Source organism: Ambystoma mexicanum, chromosome 3p (genome assembly GCF_040938575.1).
Source record: "Ambystoma mexicanum isolate Mex_15411 chromosome 3p, UKY_AmexF1_1, whole genome shotgun sequence".
NCBI lineage: Eukaryota > Metazoa > Chordata > Amphibia > Caudata > Ambystomatidae > Ambystoma > Ambystoma mexicanum.
The window spans coordinates 649,063,656-649,086,277 of record NC_090925.1 but is presented as its reverse complement, the minus strand read 5'-3'; the positions used below and the strand labels follow the sequence as shown (position 1 = coordinate 649,086,277).

Below are 22,622 nucleotides of genomic sequence, written 5' to 3'. Positions count from 1 at the left end.
GCAAAGCAAGTCAGGGATGGTGATCCAGTGGAGTCTGTCCCGGGGTTAATTGGTCCCACTAACCCAAGGGGAGAAGTCGTTCCGTCCGGAGCTTCTCTGTGAGTTGAAAAAGTTTAGCACAGCAGCAGGGCTTCACCGGGCAATTCAAAGGCCCAGGAGGTTGCAGCAAGCTTCGTTCACAGTTTCTTCGTTGATTGTTTCTCCCAGTGCTCGACTCTGCCTGTAGTCCCAAAACCCTCACCTTTTAAGCAGTTTTCTTCCATTCATGCACAGCCTAGGCTGTCGATCACACAGCAGGGTGGAAAGGACAGCCAGCTAGCCAATTGGGACTAGTAGCATTCAAGCATTCCCAGAGATGAAGGACGGGAGTTTCAGGACCCTCCCTCACATCCTGTCCTTCCAGACACACTGGACCCAGGGGCCGGCTTCAGGGTTGAAGCTGGCCAAAGTCAAGACAAACGAACGGTTCACATCTGTCTCAATGCAAGAAACACCTCACAAACTGAAAATGGTGGAAAAAAAAAGACGAGGGCTATTTTTACGAAATGGTCACCCATGGGCACTGTAATGCAGTTGAGGGTTCAGCCCATTGTAGGATGCACAATGGTAGGAAAAATTAAACCACTGCCACCAGCCATTTAAGGTAGTGAGGGTAGCATAAAAATGTTACACGAGAAAGTAGGATAAGGGGCTACTAGGTAACCCACCAGCACTCCACATATAATGTTAATGTTAAAGGATATTTGTACCGGGCGCTATCACCACCGGAGTGGTCCCCTGGTGCTCTGAAAGAGGGAAGGGGGGTGGGAGGGTGAGTTAGTGGGAGTAATCTGGAAAAGTGCAAGATAGCAGTGATGTGCTGTTGGCAGCTTCAGCCCAGTGGGTCCGTTGGCTGGGCGTGGGATGTTTTATGGTCGGTAGTCCTCGTGTGCTGTTGTGCAAGTCTATGTGCGGTTTTGTTGTTGCAGTGTAATGAAGTTTGTGCGGATTGCTGCGTTTTAGGCTTGTGGTTGTGTTTGGTTACAGTTTGAGAGGTGTATGCAGAGGGATGAAATTGTTAGTGGATTGGTTAGTTGACATTGCTGTCCTTGCAATTATGTCTAGGTGTGATGCTTGCTATCATTCACTATACCATCGGAGTGTGGCACTTGCTCATTCCAATATTCTGTCTAGATGTGAGGCAGGTTAGTGATTGCGAATCCATTCCAGTGTTGCACTTGTCATTATTCACAGTTTCATCTAAGTGTGGTACATGCTAAGAATCAAATATCTGTCTAGATGCGACGTAAGGTAAGGTTAAGAATTCCATTTAAATGTGGTACATGCTAACATTCACATTTCAAATGGATTGTGTCCTCCCACGTATTCCTCATCTTATGATAATTTGTTATCTCCAGCTTCGCTGCTTCGGAAAAAAATGTTTCGAGGGGATTGGGTGCTCCGACGTATTCCACATCTATGACAGGTAATGTCCACAGCTGTGCTGCTTCGGAAAATTTCCTGCGTCGATGCGCCGTCCCCGAGGACCTCCTCCGACGGCCGACGTCACCCGATGTGATAAGTAGGACGCACAACGCCTGTAGCTTCAGTTCCGTTTTTTCTGGGAATGTGTTCACTTCGTGAATCTTGGTACGCCTCGACTCTTTGGAGTTTGTTGTATTCTTCTCGGTTCCTTTGAACCTGTTCGGTTTTTGTGAAAACCTGTTCGTGAAATGATGTCTACCTAGTCTTGGACCCCGCGTCCGGGCTTCAAGAAATGCGGGGACTGTGGGTCCAAGATGTCGGTCACGGACTCGCACAATGCCTGCTTCTGCTGCCTCGGGGAGGCCCACGATACGGACGAATGTGTCGACTGCCAGTCGCTCACGGCCAAGGCCTTGCGGGAGCGCAAGAAGAAGTTGTCGGTAGGTCGTGTCTCTAAGCCCCGGAAGTCGAGGTCTACAGGGCTTTCGACGGATGATTCGAGAGGCGACTCTCCGTGTCATCGTCGGAAGTCCAGTGGGTCTCCTTCCAGGAGTCGGTCTCGACACTCCTCTGCCTCTTCGAGGCATTCCCGAAGCGCTGGCATCGGTCCCCTTCCCCGTCCTCTTCCGAGGACTCCGCCCGTCGGTGGGTCACTTATCCCACCATGCAAGCGACACCGGAGGAATGGGCTTCCTTCAGGAAGAAAATGTTGGCGATTCTCGAATCGCAGGTCACCGGTCCGTCCGTGCCTCCGAGTGGGGTCGGTCGACACTGGTCGAGAGGCACTGCCTGTAGGCCTTCGGGCTCGGGTGGTCGGCACGGCTCACGGGAGAGGTCCTGCTCGGACAAGGGTAGCCGTTCTCGCCATGCCCGTTCAAGGTCCTGGTCCTCGACGCGCTCGAGACCGCGTGATCCTGTGGCGTCTTCGAGGAAGACGTTGACGCCTGTGGCGCCGAGGTAGTCGACGTTCTCTCTCGAGGCTCTGCCTCCGAGGGAGTCGTCAATGCTGTTGGCACCTAGGTCGTCGAGAGACACGCTCGGAGCTCCGGCTTCGAGGCCTGTGTCGACGCCGTCGATGCTGGTGGCGCTGCAGCTGATGTCCATGCCGATTCTCTCGCCGCCAACTCGTTCGGCGACCTCGACGCCTTTCGAGGCGGTGGTGTCGGAGGGGCCCCATGGTACGGTGTTAGCCCCTAGAAAGGCTTTGGCTAAGGTCAGGCATAGCTTTGGTCCCCAGGTGTCTTGCTCTCACCGCCTGGAGTACATTTCAGAGGGTGATGAAGGCTCTGATGAAGGCTTGGTTCCGGTTACGGTGCTAGATGAGCTTCTCTCGGGCCATAGCCAGTTTGATGACCTGAGGCAGTCACTGCATGATGCCAGTGGACTGGACACCTCTCCGGAGGTGGAGTTTTGTAGGCCGGAGCCTGGCACTCATGCCGATTCTTCGTACCGGCGCCTTATGTCTCGGGTCACTGAGTACTTGGGATGGTCGGCTCCCCCAGGGGAGTTTGTTCAGGATGATCTCATGGACATCCTTGATCTTGGTCCCCCCCACTGACCCAGTACTGCAGTTTCATATGGCTCTGCAGAGAACGGTGGCGGCGGCTTGGACTGCTCCGGAGAGTCTCCCGGCAGTGGGCGTCTTTGTCGCGAAAATACCGTCCAGCCAGTAGCGAACCCTGCTACTTGTCCAGGCACCCCACTCCGGAGAGTTTGGTGGTGCAGGCGGCTACGGCCCCCGACAAAGCAGGCATCGTACCCTACCATCCCTCCGGATAGGGACGACAAACGTTTTGATGGCTGGGCAAAGAAAGTGTTTTCTTCTGGGGGTATGGCGCTTCAGGCAGCAAACTCTGTATGTGCCTTGTCTCGTTTCACACACACTCTGTGGACCTGTGTTCTATTAGCGGCTGAACATATTCCCGAAGGGGACGAACGGGATGGTTTCCTTGCTATGGTTCAGGATGGCAAGGATGCCATGTGTGAGGCCGTTCAGTCGGGTTTGGACATGGCAGATTGTGTCAGCCGGTCCATGGCGGCGAGCACCGTAATACGCAGGTTTGCGTGGTTGCGGAAGTCTGGGTTCGCTCCTGATGTGCAATCCCGGCTCCTCAACATGCCCTTTGACGGTGAACATCTTTTTGGCAGCAAGGCTGACGAGAGCCTTGAGAGGTTGCAGACCTCCAAAGCTGCAGCGAAGTCATTGGGCGCTGCAGTTTGACAACCTCCGCCTTTTCGTCCTAGGGGACAACGATGGAGGGCAGGTTACTTTCGCTATTACTCGTCCTTCATTAAAGCGAGAGGAGCTGTCAGTCAAAAAGGCCACCGTGAGAGTGCCAGAGGTGGAGAACAGGGTACTCGAGGTGCCAAGGCCGCTCGGGCAGTTGCCTCTTTGCCCTCAGGCAACGCCGCAGCCGCTACCACTCAGTCATGAAGCCAGGTCCCATGGTTCGCCGGTTGGGGGAAGGCTGGTGCAGCATCTTGTAGAGTGGCGTGCCATTACTTCAGATGTGTGGGTTCTGAAGATCATAACCCACGGCTACTGTCTTCCCTTTCGGCAGAGGCCTCACAACAATCCACCTGGGAACCTCTCTTTGAAGAGTCCGGATCCGCTCCTTGCGCAGGAAATTCAAGTCCTGCTGGAGAAAGGCGCCATAGAATTGGTGCCTGTAGCGGAGAGGAACAAGGGATGGTATTCCCCTTATTTTTTGATTTCGAAGAAAGGCTGGGGATTGAGACCCATCATGGACTTACGCGGTTTGAACAAACTCCTCAGGAAGGACAGGTTCAAGATAGTTACTCTCTCTCAAGTCCTCCAGGCCCTTCAACTTCAGGACTGGTTGGTGTCTCTCGACCTCAAGGACGCTTACTTCCATATGCCGATCCATCCCAAGCACAAGAAGTACCTGAGGTTCGCGGTTGGCGACTTGCACTTTCAGTTTCGGGTCCTGCCGTTCGGATTGACCTCCGCCCCGAGTGTTTTCACCAAGCTCATGGTGGTGGTGGCAGCGCATCTCAGGAAAGGGGGGATTCACATCTACCCTTACCTGGACGATTGGTTGATCAGGGGGAGCTCTCCCGAGCAAGTCCTGGATCATCTGTCCGTCACCTGCCACTCCCTTCACAGGCTGGGCTTCTCCCTCAATTTAAAGAAGTCCCATTTGAAGCCAACACAGCGGCTCCAGTACATTGGAGCAGTGCTCGACACATCCCTGGGGCTGTTTTTTCCTCCCCAGGTGAGGGCTCTTCACATTCAGCAGATGGTGCACAAGTTTCAACTTGCCCAGACTCTCCCAGCGTCCAAGTTCTTGAGACTGCTCGGCCTCATGGCATCCTGCATTCTTCTGGTGCCAGAAGCCAGGTTGCGGATGAGATCTTTGCAATGGGCACTCAAGCTCCAGTGGTCTCAGTCCTCTGGCAGGATGTCGGACCCTGTTCAGGTGCCACCCTCGGTCGCCCAGGACCTTCTGTGGTGGGCCGTCAAAGGCAATCTGATGAAGGGGGCCCCATTTTGGCTGCCCTGGCCGGAGGTGACGATCGTGACGGACGCATCCCTCACAGGATGGGTAGCTCATGCCAACGAGTTGACAGCGGTCGTTGGTCTCGGTCGGAGTCCAGACTCCATATCAATCTGTTGGAGCTGAGGGCCGTCAGGCTAACCCTAAAGGCTTTTCTGCCGACTCTGCGAGGAAAGAGTGTCCTGATTCTAACGGACAACACAGTGGTCATGCACTACCTCAACAAAAAGGGGGGGGGGGCAGGGTCACTTCCTCTGTGCAGGGATGCGATGCAGCTCGAGTTCTGGGCCATCCAGCAGGAAGTTTTGATCTCGGCTGTTCATCTGGCCGGAGATGACAACGAGATGGCGGACGCTCTGAGCAGGCAGAGCACGATCTCTCACGAGTGGGAGCTGGCTCAGGAGATTCTCCTGGAGATCTTCGCCCTTTGGGGGACCCCTCAAGTGGATCTCTTCACCTCCAGTGTCAACCGGAAGTGCGAAAGGTTCTGCTCGCGGGAATATCCTCCAAAAGGAGCCTTGGGAGACGCGTTCGTGGTGAAGTGGTCATTCCCACTGCTGTACGCGTTTCCTCCAGTCCCCGTCATCCCGCAAGTACTGTGGAGGTTATGGAGGTTCGGTTTCCCGGATGATCCTCATTGCTCCGGCGTGGGCCCGGAGGACGTGATACCCGGACCTTCTCGACTTGTCCATCTGCCCTCCACGTCGTCTTCCCTACCGAGACGATCTGCTCTCACGGGAGGGGGGTCAGGTTCTCCATCCAGAGGTCGGATCCCTCAACCCTTCACGCTTGGCTTCTGAAAGGTTGAGGTATAAGGATTGGGACCTCCCTGAAGACGTGATGGAGGTGTTGCTCTCGGCCAGGCGGCCGGCAACTAAGTCTCTGTACCGTTGCTATCGGCGGAAGTTCTGCGACTGGTGCAGAGTTAAAAATGTGGATCCTTTTGAGTGTGACATGCCCATGGTTCTGTCTTTTTTGCTTTCCTTGGCCCACAGGGGCTTGCAAGTGGGGACCATTAAAGGTTACCTGGCGGCGCTGTCCATATTTAAGCACTCGTCTGAAGAATGTTCCTATTTTAAGATTCCTTTAATTTCTCATTTTTTGAAAGGGCTCACTAATGTGTTCCTTCCGTCACCTTTTCTGGTGCCCGGTTGGGATTTGAACCTTGTTCTTAAGTTTCTTATGGGTGTTCCGTTTGAGCCTTTGCATTCTTGCCCTTTGAGACTGTTAACTCTGAAAACTGTGTTTTTGGTTGCGGTTACTTCCGCTCGCAGAGTGAGTTACAGTCACTTTCAGTTAAGCCACCCTTCACTGTGTTTCATAAGGACAGGGTTGTCCTTAGAGTTCGTCCTTCCTTTCTTCCGAAGGTGGTTTCGGAATTTCATTTGAGCCAGAAGGTTGTACTTCCGGCGTTCTAACCTCTGCCACATCCTGGTAAGGAAGAGGAGAGGCTCCATAGAATTGATCCTAGGAGAGCATTGAGCTTTTATATTTCGTGCATGTCCCGGGTCAGAGTGGACGATCAACTTTTCATTGGGTACGCTGGAAAGCGGTTGGGACAAGCAGTTACAAAACAGACTTTGTCTCGTTGAATTATTTTAGCTATCTGAGTGTTACCGCTTGGCGGGTAAGGACCCTCTGGCTGGCTTGCGGGCCCATTCTACCAGGGGAGTGGCTGCGTCTACTGCCCTGCAGATGGGTGTTCCTATTCGTCACATCTGTGATGCAGCCACCTGGGCTTCGGTACGTACTTTTGTACGTCACTACTCCCTCGATTCCATCCGAGGGCAGGATCTGGACTTTGGCAAGGCAGTCCTTTATTCCGCAATTTGAATGGGCATGCTAAATTTGTGTTGTAAATTCTTTTTCCACCTCCTTGCTTGGTACTGCTTTGGGAGTCTGTCATAGATATGGAATACGTCGGTGGACCCAATCCCCTCGAAGAACAAGTTACTCTCTTACCTGGTAACGTTCTTTCGATGGGATGGTCCGACGACATATTCCATATTGCTTCCTCCCTACCTTCATCGCTGCAGAATTTCTTATGCGATTGCAGCTTGCGGTCCGCAAGGCCTTGTGTGTCTGACTGGCAGAAAACTGGTGTCACACGTTCTGGGGGAAAAAACTACAACTTAGGCTACGGGCGTCATGTGTCCTACTTATCACATCGGGTGACGTCGGCAGCATTTTCCGAAGCAGCACAGCTGTGGACATTACCTGTCATAGATATGGAATACGTCGTTGGACCATCCCATCGAAAGAACGTTACCAGGTAAGAGAGTAACTTGTTCATCTCGGCAGAGGGCGCTGTGCTCAAGGTCGTGGTGTCGATTGTCCCTCGACGGACTCTGTACTCTGTACTCTGTCGACGTCACCGATGGTATAAATAGCTCGAGCCGCGCCCGTTGCTTCAGTTCCGTTTATCTGATCGCTTCGTTAACGAGAACGGCGCGCTTGAGATTTTCTGTTAAGAAAATGTCATCTTCGACTCCTTCGACACCCAAGACTGGGTTCAAGAAGTGCGTAGACTGTGGATCAAAAATGTCGATCACGGATCCTCACCGGGTTTGTCTCTGGTATCTCGGTTCCAGTCACCGGACTGACGACTGTGGTTCCTGCCAATCCCATGACCAAGAAAGCTCTTCGTGAGAGGAGAGTTAAACTGTCGGTGGGGAGGGAAGCCTTTAAGAAGGCTATGTCCAAAAAACATAAGAAAGCGACTGATTTGAAGGAATCGGATCGCCATAGGCACTCCAAGAGATCTCGATCTAGGAGTAGATCGAGACACTCTTCTTCCTCGTCCAAAAAAATGAAGAGGAGACGTAGATATCCCTCATCATCATCTTCAGAGTCGACCGAAGAAATTCTATGTCCGACAAAATTGGATTCTCCCAAAAAATGGGAAGAATTTCTTAAAAAGATGATGGAGGTATTTGGGAATGCGGCCCGACCCCCTCCAATGAACCTCGGAAAAGCCATACCCCTAAAGTCGCTCCATTGGACGACAAAGGGAAGTCCAAGACTACCATAGGTAATAACCGGTAGTGTCAAGGATACTCGAAAAACTCGAGTCGACGCTGTTAGGCAGAAACCTGTGCAGTTCCCTTGGGGACCACTGCAAAAAGTTTAAGACTACAGGTGTTAGCAGTAAACCCAAGTAGCAGTCTGTACCACCGAGATTTACCTGGTAGCTGTGGCTTAGCAGTCAGACTTCTCTCAAGAAGAGTTAGGCAGTATATAGAGTATACACAATTTGGCTAAAAATACAGTAGCACAAGCAAACACTGATCAGAGCTTTGGTATAAAAGTATATAATTATTTATTTAAAAATACACTGGCACTGATATGTCAAGCAAGTTCAAACACAGTCACTAGAAATATATACACCTCCCTAATTAATTATTCGACAAGTCTAGGTTAAGACACCACTTATTTAGCAAAACAGAGGTGAGCGCATAACCATAGATGGCACTCCAATAATTTGTTTAAAAAGGGAGAGAAAAGGCAGAATAGGAAAATCACAATTTACCAACACTTTTAAAGAACCACAGCAAGTCAAGAAAGGCAGGGTCTACTGTAGAGCAAAAAGTTCATAGGCCAGGCCCACTCTGGGAGAGAGCAAGGCGTAATGTGCCCAAGATCACACAGTGGAAATGCACTCAAAGTCTTTGCAGGAAAGTCAAAAAAAGAGGTTGGATCAAGTTAGAAAGGTAATGTTAACGGGTCCGAGGTCACCCCAGGATAGAGAGTCAAGGATTTACGGGACACATTGGACAGTCTGTTGCAAGAGAGACCAGGCGGGACACAGTACCTGAAATGGTGGGGGCAGTTGTTCCTTGCAGCGGGTGCAAGTCGGGGCTTAGTCCAGGGGAAGAGAAGATCTCGACGTGGAGGAAAGCTGGAGGTCGTTGCACTGCCAGGGAAGAAACAAGCTGCGGAGTTTCCCGGTTAAAAGGTACTAACCTTTTATTTGCGGTAGTGGTGAGGCGTGGCTATCCGGCCGCCGGGGTGCTTGGCACGGGCGATTTGACCACGAGACGATCCAGGAAGGTGAAAAAGGCGAACTGGTTGGTCCCACCAGCTCAAAGGGAAAAAGACTCTCCTGGAAGAAGATCTTCTCTGTCGTCGGGAAAGTGGTGAGTTTCGTACAGCAGGGCTCCGGTGGTGTCGTCGTTGTAGATGGCTCAGCTTCTCCCCTCTTCAGATTCTTTAGGTCCTGTGGCGACTTCTGAAGTTCCAGTCCCCAAAGCCCTGCTTTTATGCAGCAAAACCCCCATTTATCAGCATAGCTGTCAATCAAACATGCTAAGTGGTGAGCTGGGCGGCTCACCACTGGGCCAATCACACAAGAGTGTGACTTGAGTTGCCAAGGCAACTCAGTCCAGGGTGCCTATTCCCCCCTCCCACACATCCTGTAGACCCAGACAGAGTGGCACCACTTTTGGAGGCTTCTGTGCAGAAGCCCGCCAAAAGTGGAACAAAGGGCTCGACTTGGGTTGGAGTTACAGAGGTGAACATAAACGCCATTTTAAAACCGAGTCCTGGCAAAAAAATAAATAACCCGGCGGTATCTTTAACATTGCACCAAAAAAAGTAGTGCGTTTAAAATGAATGGGAAATCCCATTTTTCGCGTATTTCCCATATTTAATGGAATATTTTGCGTGGTATCCACTGCCACCAGCCAGAAACTCGACAAGGGGGGACTGGGCAGTGCCCCCTTGAAAAACAGACCCAGGGGCAATCGAATTACCCCTACCAGTACTTCCACAATATGATGGTTTGTACTGGTTCTGTTCACAATTTAAGACTAGTAAAGCCAATGGTGACTTTACATGCCCTGGGAGACAGTAGTCAGTCCCAGGGTATGGAGTCTATGTTTGGGGGTCACGATGACACCCCTGTGTTACTGCACTGAGGGGGCTGTGTAACACACTTACCAAAAACACATGAAGCCCTATGGAGTAAAAGACCCCATAGCCCATAAAACACATTACAAAGTCAAAGGACATTTTCAAATCATGCCTAAGAGTGGGAGAAAAAGAGTCTCACTCTTAGCAGGAGAAAAAATTAAACTCCAAAAATCCAGCAAAGCTGCTGGGGGACTCACTAGGTTTTGGAAATGATCCTTATCAGAGAATTCTCCCTAACAGACGCCAAGTCGTCGAGGACTCTTCGAGAGTCGAGCACCTCTCCGGTGCCATATAAAAAACATAAGTCGTCGAAAGCTTCTATGTCGAAGTCATCTTCGAAGTCATAGAAGATTCCTTCGAAAACTTCGAAGGATTTCTCTATTCCTTCGACACGTATGGTAGAGGAAGAAAGAAGATTCATTCCGTTGCCCAGATCAGACTTTTTTAAGTCCATGTCCTCAATTTATGAGGAATCTGGCTCAGAGGAAGACAAAGTTACTCCTTTTGGAGTTTCATATGGCGCAAAGCAAGTTCCTGAGGAACTCATTGATCACGAATCTAAAATGAGAGACCTGAGTGACACTCTACATTCTGCCAGTGGAATTGACACCTCCCCAAAATTACTTTGGCAGACCTGATCCTGCAGATCATGCAGACGCTGGGTACAGGAGTCTTATGACCAGAGTAATTGAGTATATGGGTTGGGGTAACACTTCACACGTTTTTGAACAGGATGACATGACGGATATAATTTTCAGAGGTCCTCAAAAAGATCCAGTTTTCCCCTTTCACAGGGCTCTTCAGAGGACGGTGGAGAAAAACTGGGAAAAGACTGAGAGCATTGCTGCTGCAGATAGTAATTTTCCCAAGAAATACAGACCAGCTGGTACGGATCTTGAATACTTAAACAAGCATCCGACTCCAGAGAGTCTAGTCATTCAGGCAGCATCCACATCAAAGCAAACTGCATATCCCACTATCCCTCCAGATAGAGAGGATAAAAAAGTTGATGCCTGGGCACGTAAAGTTTACACGTCAGGCAGTATGGCCCTTAAATCGACAAATGTCACCTGTACCCTGGCCAGGTTTACCCATACCCTGTGGGACTGTACTTCGGCGGTGGCTGATCATATTCTGGAAGGCGAGGAAAGGGAAGGCTTCCTGAATATAGTCGGACGGGAAGGAGGCAATGGGGGAATGTCTCCAGTCTGGACTGGATACTGCTGATAGTATCAGCAGATCCATGGCTGCAAGCATTGTGCTACGCAGATTTGCGTGGTTGAGGAAGTCTGGGTTTGCACCAGACGTGTAAGCCAGACTCCTTAACATGCCCTTTGATGGCTCGAGGCTGTTTAGCAGCAAGGCTGATGAAAGCCTAGAAAAACTTCAGACCTCGAAAACGGCCGCTAAATCGCTTAGCGCCTCCATGCACCAGCCTCTAAAGCCCTATTCCGGCTCATCTTCCTGGAGGGGTCGTTCTTTTCTTTACTACTCCTCATTTAGTAGAGGAAGAAGACAGGCTTCTCAAAGGGGCAAAAGAAACTTCCCTCATGGAGCACGAGGAAGAGGTGCAAAATCAGCCTCAGGAGCGGCATCTGTACCCTCAGCCACTCCTGCAGCCGCCTCCAAATCCCTCTGAGACCTTGTTGCACAAAACACCAGTGGGAGGCATGATCTCTCAGCATCTGAAGGAAGGAATGGCGGGCATTACCTCAGATGCTTGGGCACTGGAAACAGTAGCCCAAGGTTACTGTCTCCCCTTCCTAAAAAGTCCTCAGAATCATCCACCGGTAGCCAACACCGTCAAAATTCCAGATCCGCTCCTATTGCAGGAAATTTTAACCCTGCTCTAGAAAGGTGCCATAGAACTGGTACCTGTAGCGGAAAGGAACAGGGGTTGGTACTTCCCATACTTTCCCATACTTTCTCATTCCAAAAAAGGACAGAGGACTGAGACCCATCTTGGACTTGAGAAACTTGAACAAGTTCCTCAGGAAGGATAAGTTCAAGATGGTGACTCTTTCTCAGATCCTTGAGGCTCTCCAACTCCAAGATTGGTTGGTATCATTGGACCTTCAGGTTGCTTACTTTCATATGCCAATACATCCAAAGCACAGAAAGTACCTGAGGTTCGCGATTGGCAATTCTCATTATCAGTTTCGAGTTCTGCCATTCGGGTTGACCTCCGCCCGAGGGTTTTCGTCAAACTGTTGGCAGTTGTGGCAGCGAGTCTCAGGAGAGGAGGTATTCACATATATCCCTACCTGGACGACTGGTTGATCAGAGCAAATTCTCCAATACAAGCTCAGGAACATCTTTCGATCACCTGCCATTTTCTCCACAAATTGGGCTTCTCTCTCAGTTTCAAGAAGTCCCATATGATACCATCCCAAAAACTCCAGTTTATCGGAGCAGTCTTCGATACTTCCTCGGGAAAAGCCTCGCCTCCCAAAGTGAGAGCTCTCCACATCCAGCAGATGGTAACAAAGTTCCAGAATGCCCAACGTCTACCGGCCTTCGATTTTCTCAGGTTGCTCGGCCTCATGGCATCCTGCATTTTCCTGGTACCAGAGGCCAGGTTGAGAATGAGATCCCTTCAATGGGCACTCAGAACTCAGTGGTCCCAGTTCTCAGGGAATATGTCGGATCTTCTGCAAGTCTCGAGCGCAGTTGCTCAGGATCTTCTATGATGGGCTTGCAACAACAACATTCTCAAGGGAGAATCTTTTTGGCAACCATGGCCGGAGATAACAGTAGTGACGGACGCCTCACTCACGGGGTGGGGAGCACACACCAACGATCTGACAATCGGCGGATGTTGGTCTCCATCGGAGTCCAAACTACACATCAACCTTTTGGAGCTGAGGGCAATCAAACTAGCGCTGAAGGCCTTTCTGCCCTATCTACAGGGCAAGAATGTCCTGATTATGACGGACAATACAGTGGCCATGTACTATCTCAACAAGAGAGGAGGTGTAGGGTCACTACCACTGTGCAGAGAGGCAATGCAGCTCCGGTTCTGGGCAATACAAGAGGGAATCTCTCTATCGGCAATTCACCTAGCCGGAGAGAAGAACACGGCGGCAGACGCTCTGAGCAGGCAGAGCACAGTCTCCCACGAGTGGGAGCTAGCTCAGAAAGACCTTCTGGAGATCTTCGCCCTTTGGGGAACCCCTCAAGTGGATCTGTTCGCCACCGAGATCAACCGGAAGTGCGATCAGTACTGCTCAAGGGAATTTCCTCAAAGAGGAGCTTTGGGAGACGCATTCATAGTGGAGCGGAAGTTTCCACTACTGTGTGAGTTTCCCCCAGTCCCAATGATTCCTCAAGTAATCAGGAGGTTGAGAATGTTCAGGAAAACCATGTTCCTAATTGCCCCGGATTGGGCCAGGAGAACGTGGTATCCGGACCTTCTAGACATGTCCATCTGCCCTCCAATACGTCTTCCGCAAAGAGAGGATCTTCTCTCGCAAGAGGAAGGTCGGGTTCTCCATCCAGAGGTCAAGACACTCAACCTTCACGCATGGTTTCTGAGAAGTTGAGATACAGGGATTGGGATCTTCCGGATGACGTAATGGAAGTTTTGCTTTCGGCCAGAAGGCCAGCAACAAAATCTTTGTACTGATGTCGCTGGAACAGGTTTAGTAACTGGTGTAAAAGATAAGGATGTGGACCCTTTTCAATGTGGCACTCCAGTAGTGCTCTCTTTTTTCTTTTACAATTAGCTAATCTGGGGCTCCAGATAGGAACAATCAAAGGATACCTTGCTGCGCTGTCCATTTTCAAGCGCACCTCGGAAGAGGTTTCATATTTCAAAATACCATTAATAATTCAATTCTTAAAAGGGCTTACTAACGTATACCCTCCAGTACCTTTTCTGGGATTTAAATTTAATGCTAAAATTCTTGACTTGCATACCTTTTGAGCCCCTGCACTCCTGTCCATTGAGGCTTTTAACACTAAAAACTGTCCTTCTTGTGGTTCTATCATCAGCCCGCAGGGTTAGTGAACTTCAGGCTCTCTCATGCACACCACCATATACTATTTTTTATAAGGATAAGTTAAACCTTCCTTTTTACCAAAGGTAGTTTCGGACTTCCATTTGTCACAAAAAATAATACTACCAACATTTTATCCTCCTCCTCATTTGGGCAAGGAAGAGGAGAGACTGCATAGCCTAGATCCCAAGAGGGCTCTCAGTTTTTACATATCGAGGATGTCTAAATTACAACAAGATGACCAATTGTTTGTGAGTTATACTGGTCATAAACTGAGCTTATCAGTAACAAAACAGACCATATCCTGCTGGATAATTTTGGCCATAATTGAATGTTACAGATTGGTGGGAAAAGGCCCACCAGATGGGCTTCAAGCTCATTCTACAAGGGGAATGGCTACTTCTGCGGCTCTAAAGAGGGGAGTCCCGGCAGCAGATATTTGTGCAGCTGCAACTTGGAAAACAATGCATACTTTTAACAAGCATTACTGCTTGGATACTGCCTCCTCCAATGAGGGGTTATTTGCCAAAGCAGTTCTGCATTCTGTACATGAAAACTGTAATTAGTACTCCCACCTCCAAAATTGCCACTGCTATGGGAGTCTATCATAAGATGAGGAATACGTGGGGGGACACAATCCATTCGAAGAACAAGTTACTTACCAAATGTAACGTTCTTTCGACTGGATGTTCCTCCCACGTATTCCTCATCGACCCTACCATCCTACCCCACAGTACAGTTTGTTTTCTTACACTTTCCTCTCACAAAGAGTGCATCAGTTATGGGGCACGCCTGGGTGTTCTCCTATATGTTTCATCGAAAAAACAGAACTGAAGCAACGGGCGTGGCTCGAGCTATTTATACCATCGGTGATGCCGACAGAGTACGGAGTCCGTCGAGGGACAATCGACGGCACGACCTCGAGCACAGCGCCCTCTGCCAAGCGAAAAAATAAATTCCCAAGCAGCGAAGCTGGAGATAACGAATTGTCATAAAATGAGGAATATGTGGGAGGAACATCCAGTCGAAAGAACGTTACAGTTGGTAAGCAACTTGCTCTTCTGTATAGGTGCGATGCAAGCTAAGGTTAAGAATTCCATCTAAGTGTGGTACATGCTAACATTGGCTAGTGTGTTAGTGCGTCATTCAATGCAACATTTACATTCCAGTCTGGATTGGCTTTAGTCTGATGATCAAAAATCTCTCCAGGCATGCATGTTGTAATTCTATGACAATCACGTTATGGAGAGGTAAGGTAGAGTGGTAAGGGGTTTCTGGAGTAGAGGGATTGCTCTACACCCCACCCATACCACACATAGTTTTGTTGGTGTCTGTTGGCTTCCTTTGCTTCCCCCTGCTGACACCTGCAGGCACATCTCGGAGCCGCCTCTGTTGGAGCCGCCTTTTGCCTTGGGGCCCTTAGCTGAAGGGGCTGCCGGGCAGGGGGCTGCTTACGTTGGTTTCTCATTTTTTGAGGAAAGAAGGGTCAGCTTGACCACAGCTGGAAAGTGGTGAATTGGTGAAGTCTGGGAGTGGGTTTAGCCTTTCCCTTTCAGGCTTCTGAGTTTAGGAGTCTCGCCCTTGTTGTGCTGTGGCATCTGTTCTTCTGCCGTTTGTATATCCTTCAAATTGGTAGACTGGTTAGGCATACATATGTTTCAGGGTGAGTAACTGCTCTTTTCTTTTTTCTATGGTTTATACAGACCCTCAGTATATTGTTTAAATTCCCCACCCACGCTCGGAGGGAAAATGTCTGCTGTCAGTCCCCAATTTCAAGCTGAAATCAGGTTTGGGCAGATCATTCTTGGTGATGGCCCCCAAATTATGGAACAGTTTGCCCGAAGGGCTGAGGTCAGAGATAAACCACCTTACCTTCAGGAAGCACCTGAAGACATACCTCTTCAGATGAAGAGCCTGGGGAAAGCATTATTTCGGGGTCTCGGACAGGCCCAGTGTCTGTTACTTTATGTCTGTCTGGTGTTGTTGTTGTACTGTAAGTGCAAGCGCCCTGATGCCCATGGGCTACCGGCGCTATACAAACTAAAATACATACTAAAATACATACATACATGATGCAGCTGTTTTCTTACTTGTCCATGGCTCTCCTCACTTTGCATTATCACATTTTATGTAGGCACTGTGGATGGGGCTCCATACTCCATGGTGACGGATTTCCCATGGCTGCGGTCACTTAGAACAGCTGAACCCAACAGCTATGCCAGATACGACTTTGAGGATGACGAGAGAGGTACGCATTTACTGTGTGAGGTCAATGTTACAGAGACTGCTGTTATGATTTGTTTTTGCTTCTTGTTTGAACACAGTTGGTGTGCAGAGCACAGCATTATTTTATAATACTATGAGCCTATCTGCATTCTGTGAAGGCATTGGAATGTAACAGATTCAATATCCAAACAAAAAAAAGTATCAACTTAAATGTCAAGGTGGAAAAAGGCCTAACTTGCCCTATACTAAGGTGGGATTTCCCTACCTAAATGTAATAAGGAAACTCTGAGTCAAAGAGTTCAATCTGCCGGTTTCCTAAAATCTATCCTTGCCCTCACCACTAAAACTATGCAATGTGTAGGGATGTCAGCGACCAAAGAAACCGTGTTCAAAATAAGGATCAGAGCTTCTTCCAGCTTGCAGGTTCCATTCAACTCCCTTCCCCAAATGTAAGATAGTTCCACAAAAAGACTAAATACAGTCTAAACAATCCTCAGGTTCACTCTCCCAAGTGTAAGATAGTTCCTTACAAAGTCCCAAAGTTTTGCCTTTCGTAGGTTCAGGATGGTACAGTTTAATGCAATCCTCTGGTTCCCTTTCCCAAGGTTCAAGTAACAAAGTCAAAATATTAACAAATCTTGAGGCTCTGTTCTCAAGTTAACATAGGTAGTTCTTAAAGTCTCAGGGTTCCCTTCCCCAAGACTTTGATTTCTTCATAAAAATTTTCCTTGGTGTGTGTTTATGCCAGTTAGTCTTTCCTCAATTTAGTATTCAAAATGTACCATGTATTAGATTCTTTCACTTTTGAATTTAACAAATAGTAGATTTTCTTTTTTTTGGATAAAACATTTTATTGTGTTTTATGACATAAACAAGACAAGCCCCAAACCAGGGGTGGTAACAGAGCACCCAAAAAATAAAAGTAAATAGTAGTATTCAGTCGCCATGTTCTAGGGGGGTTTATTCCCCTAAGATTCCCTGGGGGAGCAGGTCCACAGAAAGTATTCTAAAGAGATCAGTGTGGGGTACGAATAGGTAATCGAGCCTGGAGAGGGAAGCGTGTGCCCAGGAGTGAAATGAGTAACCCCTGTTTCCCGGGTGCAGTTCCCGCCATACATCAGAGACCCAGGGCAGACAAAGTTGGACAGCTTCGTGGGAAGGTGCGGGTTGCGTTGTCTAAGGTGGGAGAGGTCTAAGGTGTTAAACATGACATCGTTAAAATCGCCACCCAGGAACCACTTATCCGGCTGATGTTTGCCCATAAGGGTGGTCAGGTCGTCGAGAAGTTCCTGCCCCAGTCGAGGTGGGGAGTAGATCGAGACTAAGCCAAATGTTTCCCCCCACAGTGTCCCCAGCGCCATCACGTAGCGTCCCAGAGGGTCCTGGTCTAGTACCTGCAAGGCAAAAGGGACACGTTTGTGTATGAGGATGAGAGTGCCTCTGGACCCCATGGAGTATCTTGCATGGCAAGCGGTCCTATAATTAGTTTGAAGAAAAAATGTGCACTGTGTCCCGGCAAGGTGTGTTTCAGTAAGCAGGGCCACATCGGGGGAGTGTCTGGAGAGTAGTTGCTTAACCAGGCGCCTTCTAATCGTTGAGCCCAACCCGTTCACATTGCAGGTGAGGACCTTAAGGGATTTGGGGCGCGTGGTCATGGACGAGTGAGATTGGTCAGTTGACATCTAACAGGATTATCGGAGGGGCAGGCGGACAGTGCGCATGGTGCGCGGTGGTATGGTGCAAGATAGACAGAGATTGACAGTTGAAGTGCTGCTTGTGCATGATGCGGTCCCAACTGGCCAGGAACCATACCAACCCACGATAAATACTGGGGAGGGCTGATCCTGGGATAACAAACAAAGTCTTCCCAATAAACCTGTCCCACCCCCACCCTATACTCCTCCGCAACTCGAAGTACCTGTCGCCCAAACATTGCTGACAATCAAAAAAGGTAGAGCATCAGCTTAAACAACCCCTGTTAAAGTTCAACTAGAAAACTTGGGGTGGGGGGGGGGGTTTGTTGCGTTTTCTACCCCCTTAGAAGCCCCGGTGGGAGAGTAGCAACTTTCCGCTTACCGCATTATGAGTATGTGAGCCGCCATTGGTGGCCCCATGAGGCCCAACTGTGGTATTGTCCATAGGGAGGTTGGATGCCAGCCGGGAGGCTGAGCCCTGGACAAGAGTCAAGGTGGGAGTTCGTCTCCCCCATTCATTGGTGGGTCTGCCAACGGTAGTCGGTCCGGCCTGCGGCGCTGGTCCGGCGGCGACTTGGGATTTCCATTTCTGTTGCCTCGGAGTGTGGACCAGTCCACCTCGATGTGTTGCTCTGCCTAGCGCCATGCCTCACTGGGATTATCCAAGTGGACCGTTGTGCCTTTATGGTAAATTTTTCAATTGAGCGGGGAAGAGCAGCCCATACTTGACTCCCAGCATCTGCAATTGCTTTTTTAGATTCCCAAAGGATTGCCTCGCCTTCTGTACCTCCTTCCTGTAGTCGGGAAAGAAGGCCAGTCTGGACCCATTGAAGGTGATCGTGCCCTTGGTTCTTGCAAGCTGTAACAGAGCATCCCGATCCCAGTAGTTTAAAAATCTCGCTATTACAGTGCGTGGAGGAGCACCGGGCGTTGGTCTGCCTGCCGGCATACAATGCGCCCTTTCAATACAGAAGAATCTTGAGAAGGACTGCAGGTCTGCTAGTAGTTCCAGAAAGAGTTCCATGCAGGGTCCCTCTTCTTTCTCAGGGATACCAAGATTGCAGACGTTGTTCCGCCTGGACCTCCCTTCAGCCTCCTCCACCCTGGCTTCCAGGGTCTTGAGTGTAGCGGAGACTCCGTGGAGTTGGTGTTGCACATTGCGAAGGCCGTCTTCCACAGTCGAGATGCGCTGCTTCCCCAGTGTGTGCGACAGTTTCTGCAGATCATGTCTGAGGAGGGAGACGTCTAGGCTTATTCGGTCTATCTTTTGCTCCATGGATGAGGGGGAATCCGCAATGGCGGCCATAACGTCCTTGAGAGAAAGCGTTTGTTCAGTGTCCGCATCATCGGGGTGCTGCAGTGGAGGATCCACAAGCTGTGACGAAGGGACAGTGTATTGCTCAATCCTATTCTGCATAGTGGATTTTCTTGTTTTTTCTTTGCCCATGGTCGCCGCCGGCCCGGCAGCCGCGGTGTCACAGCTGTATTTCTGTTGGGATCTCAGTGGGTGCCGCCTGGGTCGGTCCCACCACCCAGCCGCGCAGTTGTAGGTCTGCGAAACTGCCCTTTTAAGTATCAGTTGCTGCAGTGCCGGGCCCTCCTCCTGCCTCCCTCGGCCTCAGAGGTGCTAGGTTTGTCCAAAGAGATCAGTGTATTGTCCGTGGAGTGTGCCCGCCGTCACCGGGCACTCAGGCGTTAGTTGGTCCAAAACGCAGTTGGCTGCACCGCCCAGCTCGTGCGATTAGGGCTCCAATGCATATGTATGTCTCAGCCGGATAAAAGGTGATGTGATCGGGGGGGGCCAGAGCCCGTTGATTATACAGGTGGCGTTATACACCACCGCCGATTCTGGCCGCGGCGATCCGTGGTGGCAGCTTGATGCTCTGGAGCTTTAGAGTGCTTGCAGTGTTGTGTACAGCAAGCTGTATTTCTGCTGGGGTCTGGACATATCCCCACTGTTCTCCCCACGGCCCCACCAGGGCCACCCGGCGATCCACTGTCCCGTAGTCCACTTCCTGCGTGTTAGAAGGCCGAAGGGACTCCCCTCTTTGGATGCTTGCTGTGATCGCGATTGTCCGAGCGTCAAGTGTGGAACCAGTGGTACGAGTGTTGTAGCCCTTTCACTCGCCTCAGAAGGGGGCTAGTGCTGTGGACATCATTTACCGGCACAGGGCACGAGTTGCAGGGCGCTGCGGGTAAGGCAGTCTGTGGGGCACAAGGCAGGTCTTTGTCTCCCCAAAAGGAAGCCCAGAATCCGTGTGAGATCACCTCGGTGAAGCTGCGCTGTTGTTGTGACCATTGCAGGATATCGCTGTTCTCCGGCTCCCTCTGCATCGCGGCTGTACCCCGGTCCACGGAAGGGTGCCATCGCCGGGTCACGCCCCCAGCCCGGGCCAGCGCAGGCCGAGGACCGGGTAGCCGCCCGTATCACGCCCAGCCCCGGCTCCGCTGCAAGATGTTGAAGCCACCCGCCGAGGGCTGCCCACGTCCCTGCGGGGGCAAGGGGCCCCCCGCCGGTGTCGGGCACACGCGCCGACAAGGACACCCATCCGCAGGGCCTCACCTCAGTTTCTTTTGCTCCGGTCGGAGCCGGCACACAGTCCCAGAGGGCCGAGGCGGGATCTAACCCGCAGGGCGACGGCCGCTAGGAGTCTGCCGCAACACACACGACTCCTCCCGCTTGCTCCCTCGTGCGGGGTCATGGGCCGGCGGCCGGCCGGAGCAACCCCCGGGCAGATGAAATGCTCCCCCGTGCAGATGTCCGGGGGGCCCAGCGAGGGCCGAGACAGCGCCGCTCCACACCGCCGGCGCCAAGGACGGGGTCACCGTGTCTAGGAGGCCATCTTGGAAGCACCCCTATCGGCCCTGCACCCAACTTCACCTCAGCACTGTTCCGCACCGGGCAGCCGATTTCTTCCGTCCCTCCGTCCAGGTGGGCACGGTGATGCCCGCTGTGAGTAGGCGTTATTTTAGCACCCCGCAGTTGGCGGCAACAGGCGATTTAAACAGGATTACTGCAGCGGTTGCGAGAGCGACGAAGACCTATGTCGTCCTCATCGCGCCGTTGGCCACGCCCCCAATAGTAGATTTTCTTGATGTCAAAGTTCCATTCACTTTGGATGTAGATTTTCAGTAGTTTACACAATTTAAAAAGTATTTATTTAGTTTGGCATTCAATAAACATTAATGGGGCTTGAGAGGCCTTTTCTATTCAGCCCGATGTTAACACAGTTCAACGTTCATTTATTTGACTTCAATTTAAATGCTCAGCACTCGGAGACTTTCGAAAACGTGCTCCTTGAGTCACACGACCACTCTGATACGAAGTATTTACACTTAACTCTTCAACAATGGAAATAGTCTTCGATCAAAGACCTTCGAAAAGGTGTTCCCTGAGAGACACGACCACTCTGATACAAAGTATTTGTTAACAATGGTAACTTGGTTCCCCATTTGTTTATTAACTCACTGGTCTCCTTGGCAGCTCTTCCAGCAGCGCAGAATACACAGCCTTTGACCCCGGTCTCCAGGGGTACAAATCCTACCCCCGCCCCGCAGATACTCCTGTGTCATCGGCTTGACACAGGGGAACAAGCAAATGTGTAGAAAGGGAAAGCCTCTCCACACGGCTCCCTTCCTGGCCCTTTGTTCGCTCCAGGAAGCCCCAGCTCCCACGCCACACTGCCTGGGATCATCTCTGCCTGCAGTCCCTAGCGTCTCAGCATCCTGTGCATGGCAGACTGGCCCACAGCCGTTCCCTTACATAGTTTGCCTCTTTGAACATGATTTCCTGCTGCTCCTCTTGCTGCCCCTCTTGACTGTGTTGCTTTCTTCTCCTCCCTTTATACACCAGCAACCCTCTAACAGGTTGAAGGTGCGCTTCAATTGAATTTAACTGACCATGGTTAAGGGGACATGCCTTACCCTCACAACATTCTACAGGCAAATTCTTTGTCCCACTACCAGAGTGGTGAAAAGGTATATTGTTTATCACTCTTATTCCCCTTCTTCGTCTCAGTACTTTTAAGTGTCACAGGAGGAAAATTGTGGAAAGCTGACTTACAATAACCCAGAAAAGTTTGGAGAGGGCTTAGTCGGTTGTCAATAGGAAAAGGGGGATACCATCTCTCGCCTTAGGGCACACCACCCCCAATCCTCAAGGACCCTCCACCCAGGTGATCCTCCCTCGCTTTTCCACCCCCAGGGTCAGGATCAAAAAAATGCGATGGCTTTTCCCTGGCCACCTGTGCAGAGGATCCAAGGGAGGTAGGAGTGAGAATACTCTCCGGTTTCTCACAATTCAGAACCCGCGACATTTGTTGAGGTTCACTGGCATAGATAACCTTAAATATAAATAATGAAGCATTTTTGTGACATTTGTTACTTATTGTGATGGGGTTTTTGTTAATGTGAATGGCTTCCCATTGAACCAACAAATTGAGTGATTTGATTGGCCAGACCTTGGAATGTCTGTGATTAGTAGTCATTAAACATAACTCTTTTGCTGCTGGATATTTCCAAGGAAAACATTGCTTACTAGAACTGACTTGTTTCTGCTCTTCTCAATTTAAATTGTGTTCAAAGTAGACTATTTGTTGTCAGACCTGGTGATTATATAAACCGGTATTTAAAAAAAAATAATTTTTTATTGTGTTTAGCCTACAAAAAAAAGGTTTTCACAAAACAATGATGTACAAAAACGAGAAACCAGTATTCGACTTGTCATATGTTTATGGGGAATGGATTGAGGCTCACATCAATCTGAAGGAAAAAAGACGTGTTTTGTTCTTTGAACACCATTGAGTTTGTTG

The 22,622-nt window shown here is 50.1% G+C and overlaps 1 protein-coding gene across 5 annotated transcripts in view; it reads left to right on the top strand.

Annotated features, from left to right (window-relative positions):
• Positions 1 to 22,622, top strand: part of FBXO38 (F-box protein 38) — a 1,054,306-nt gene that overhangs the window by 897,309 nt on the left and 134,375 nt on the right. For all 5 annotated transcript variants that reach the window (XM_069651425.1, XM_069651428.1, XM_069651424.1 and 2 more), the window contains exon 21: positions 16,026 to 16,139. In XM_069651425.1, the coding sequence (XP_069507526.1) occupies positions 16,026 to 16,139 (114 nt within the window). The remainder of the gene's footprint in view (positions 1 to 16,025; positions 16,140 to 22,622) is intronic.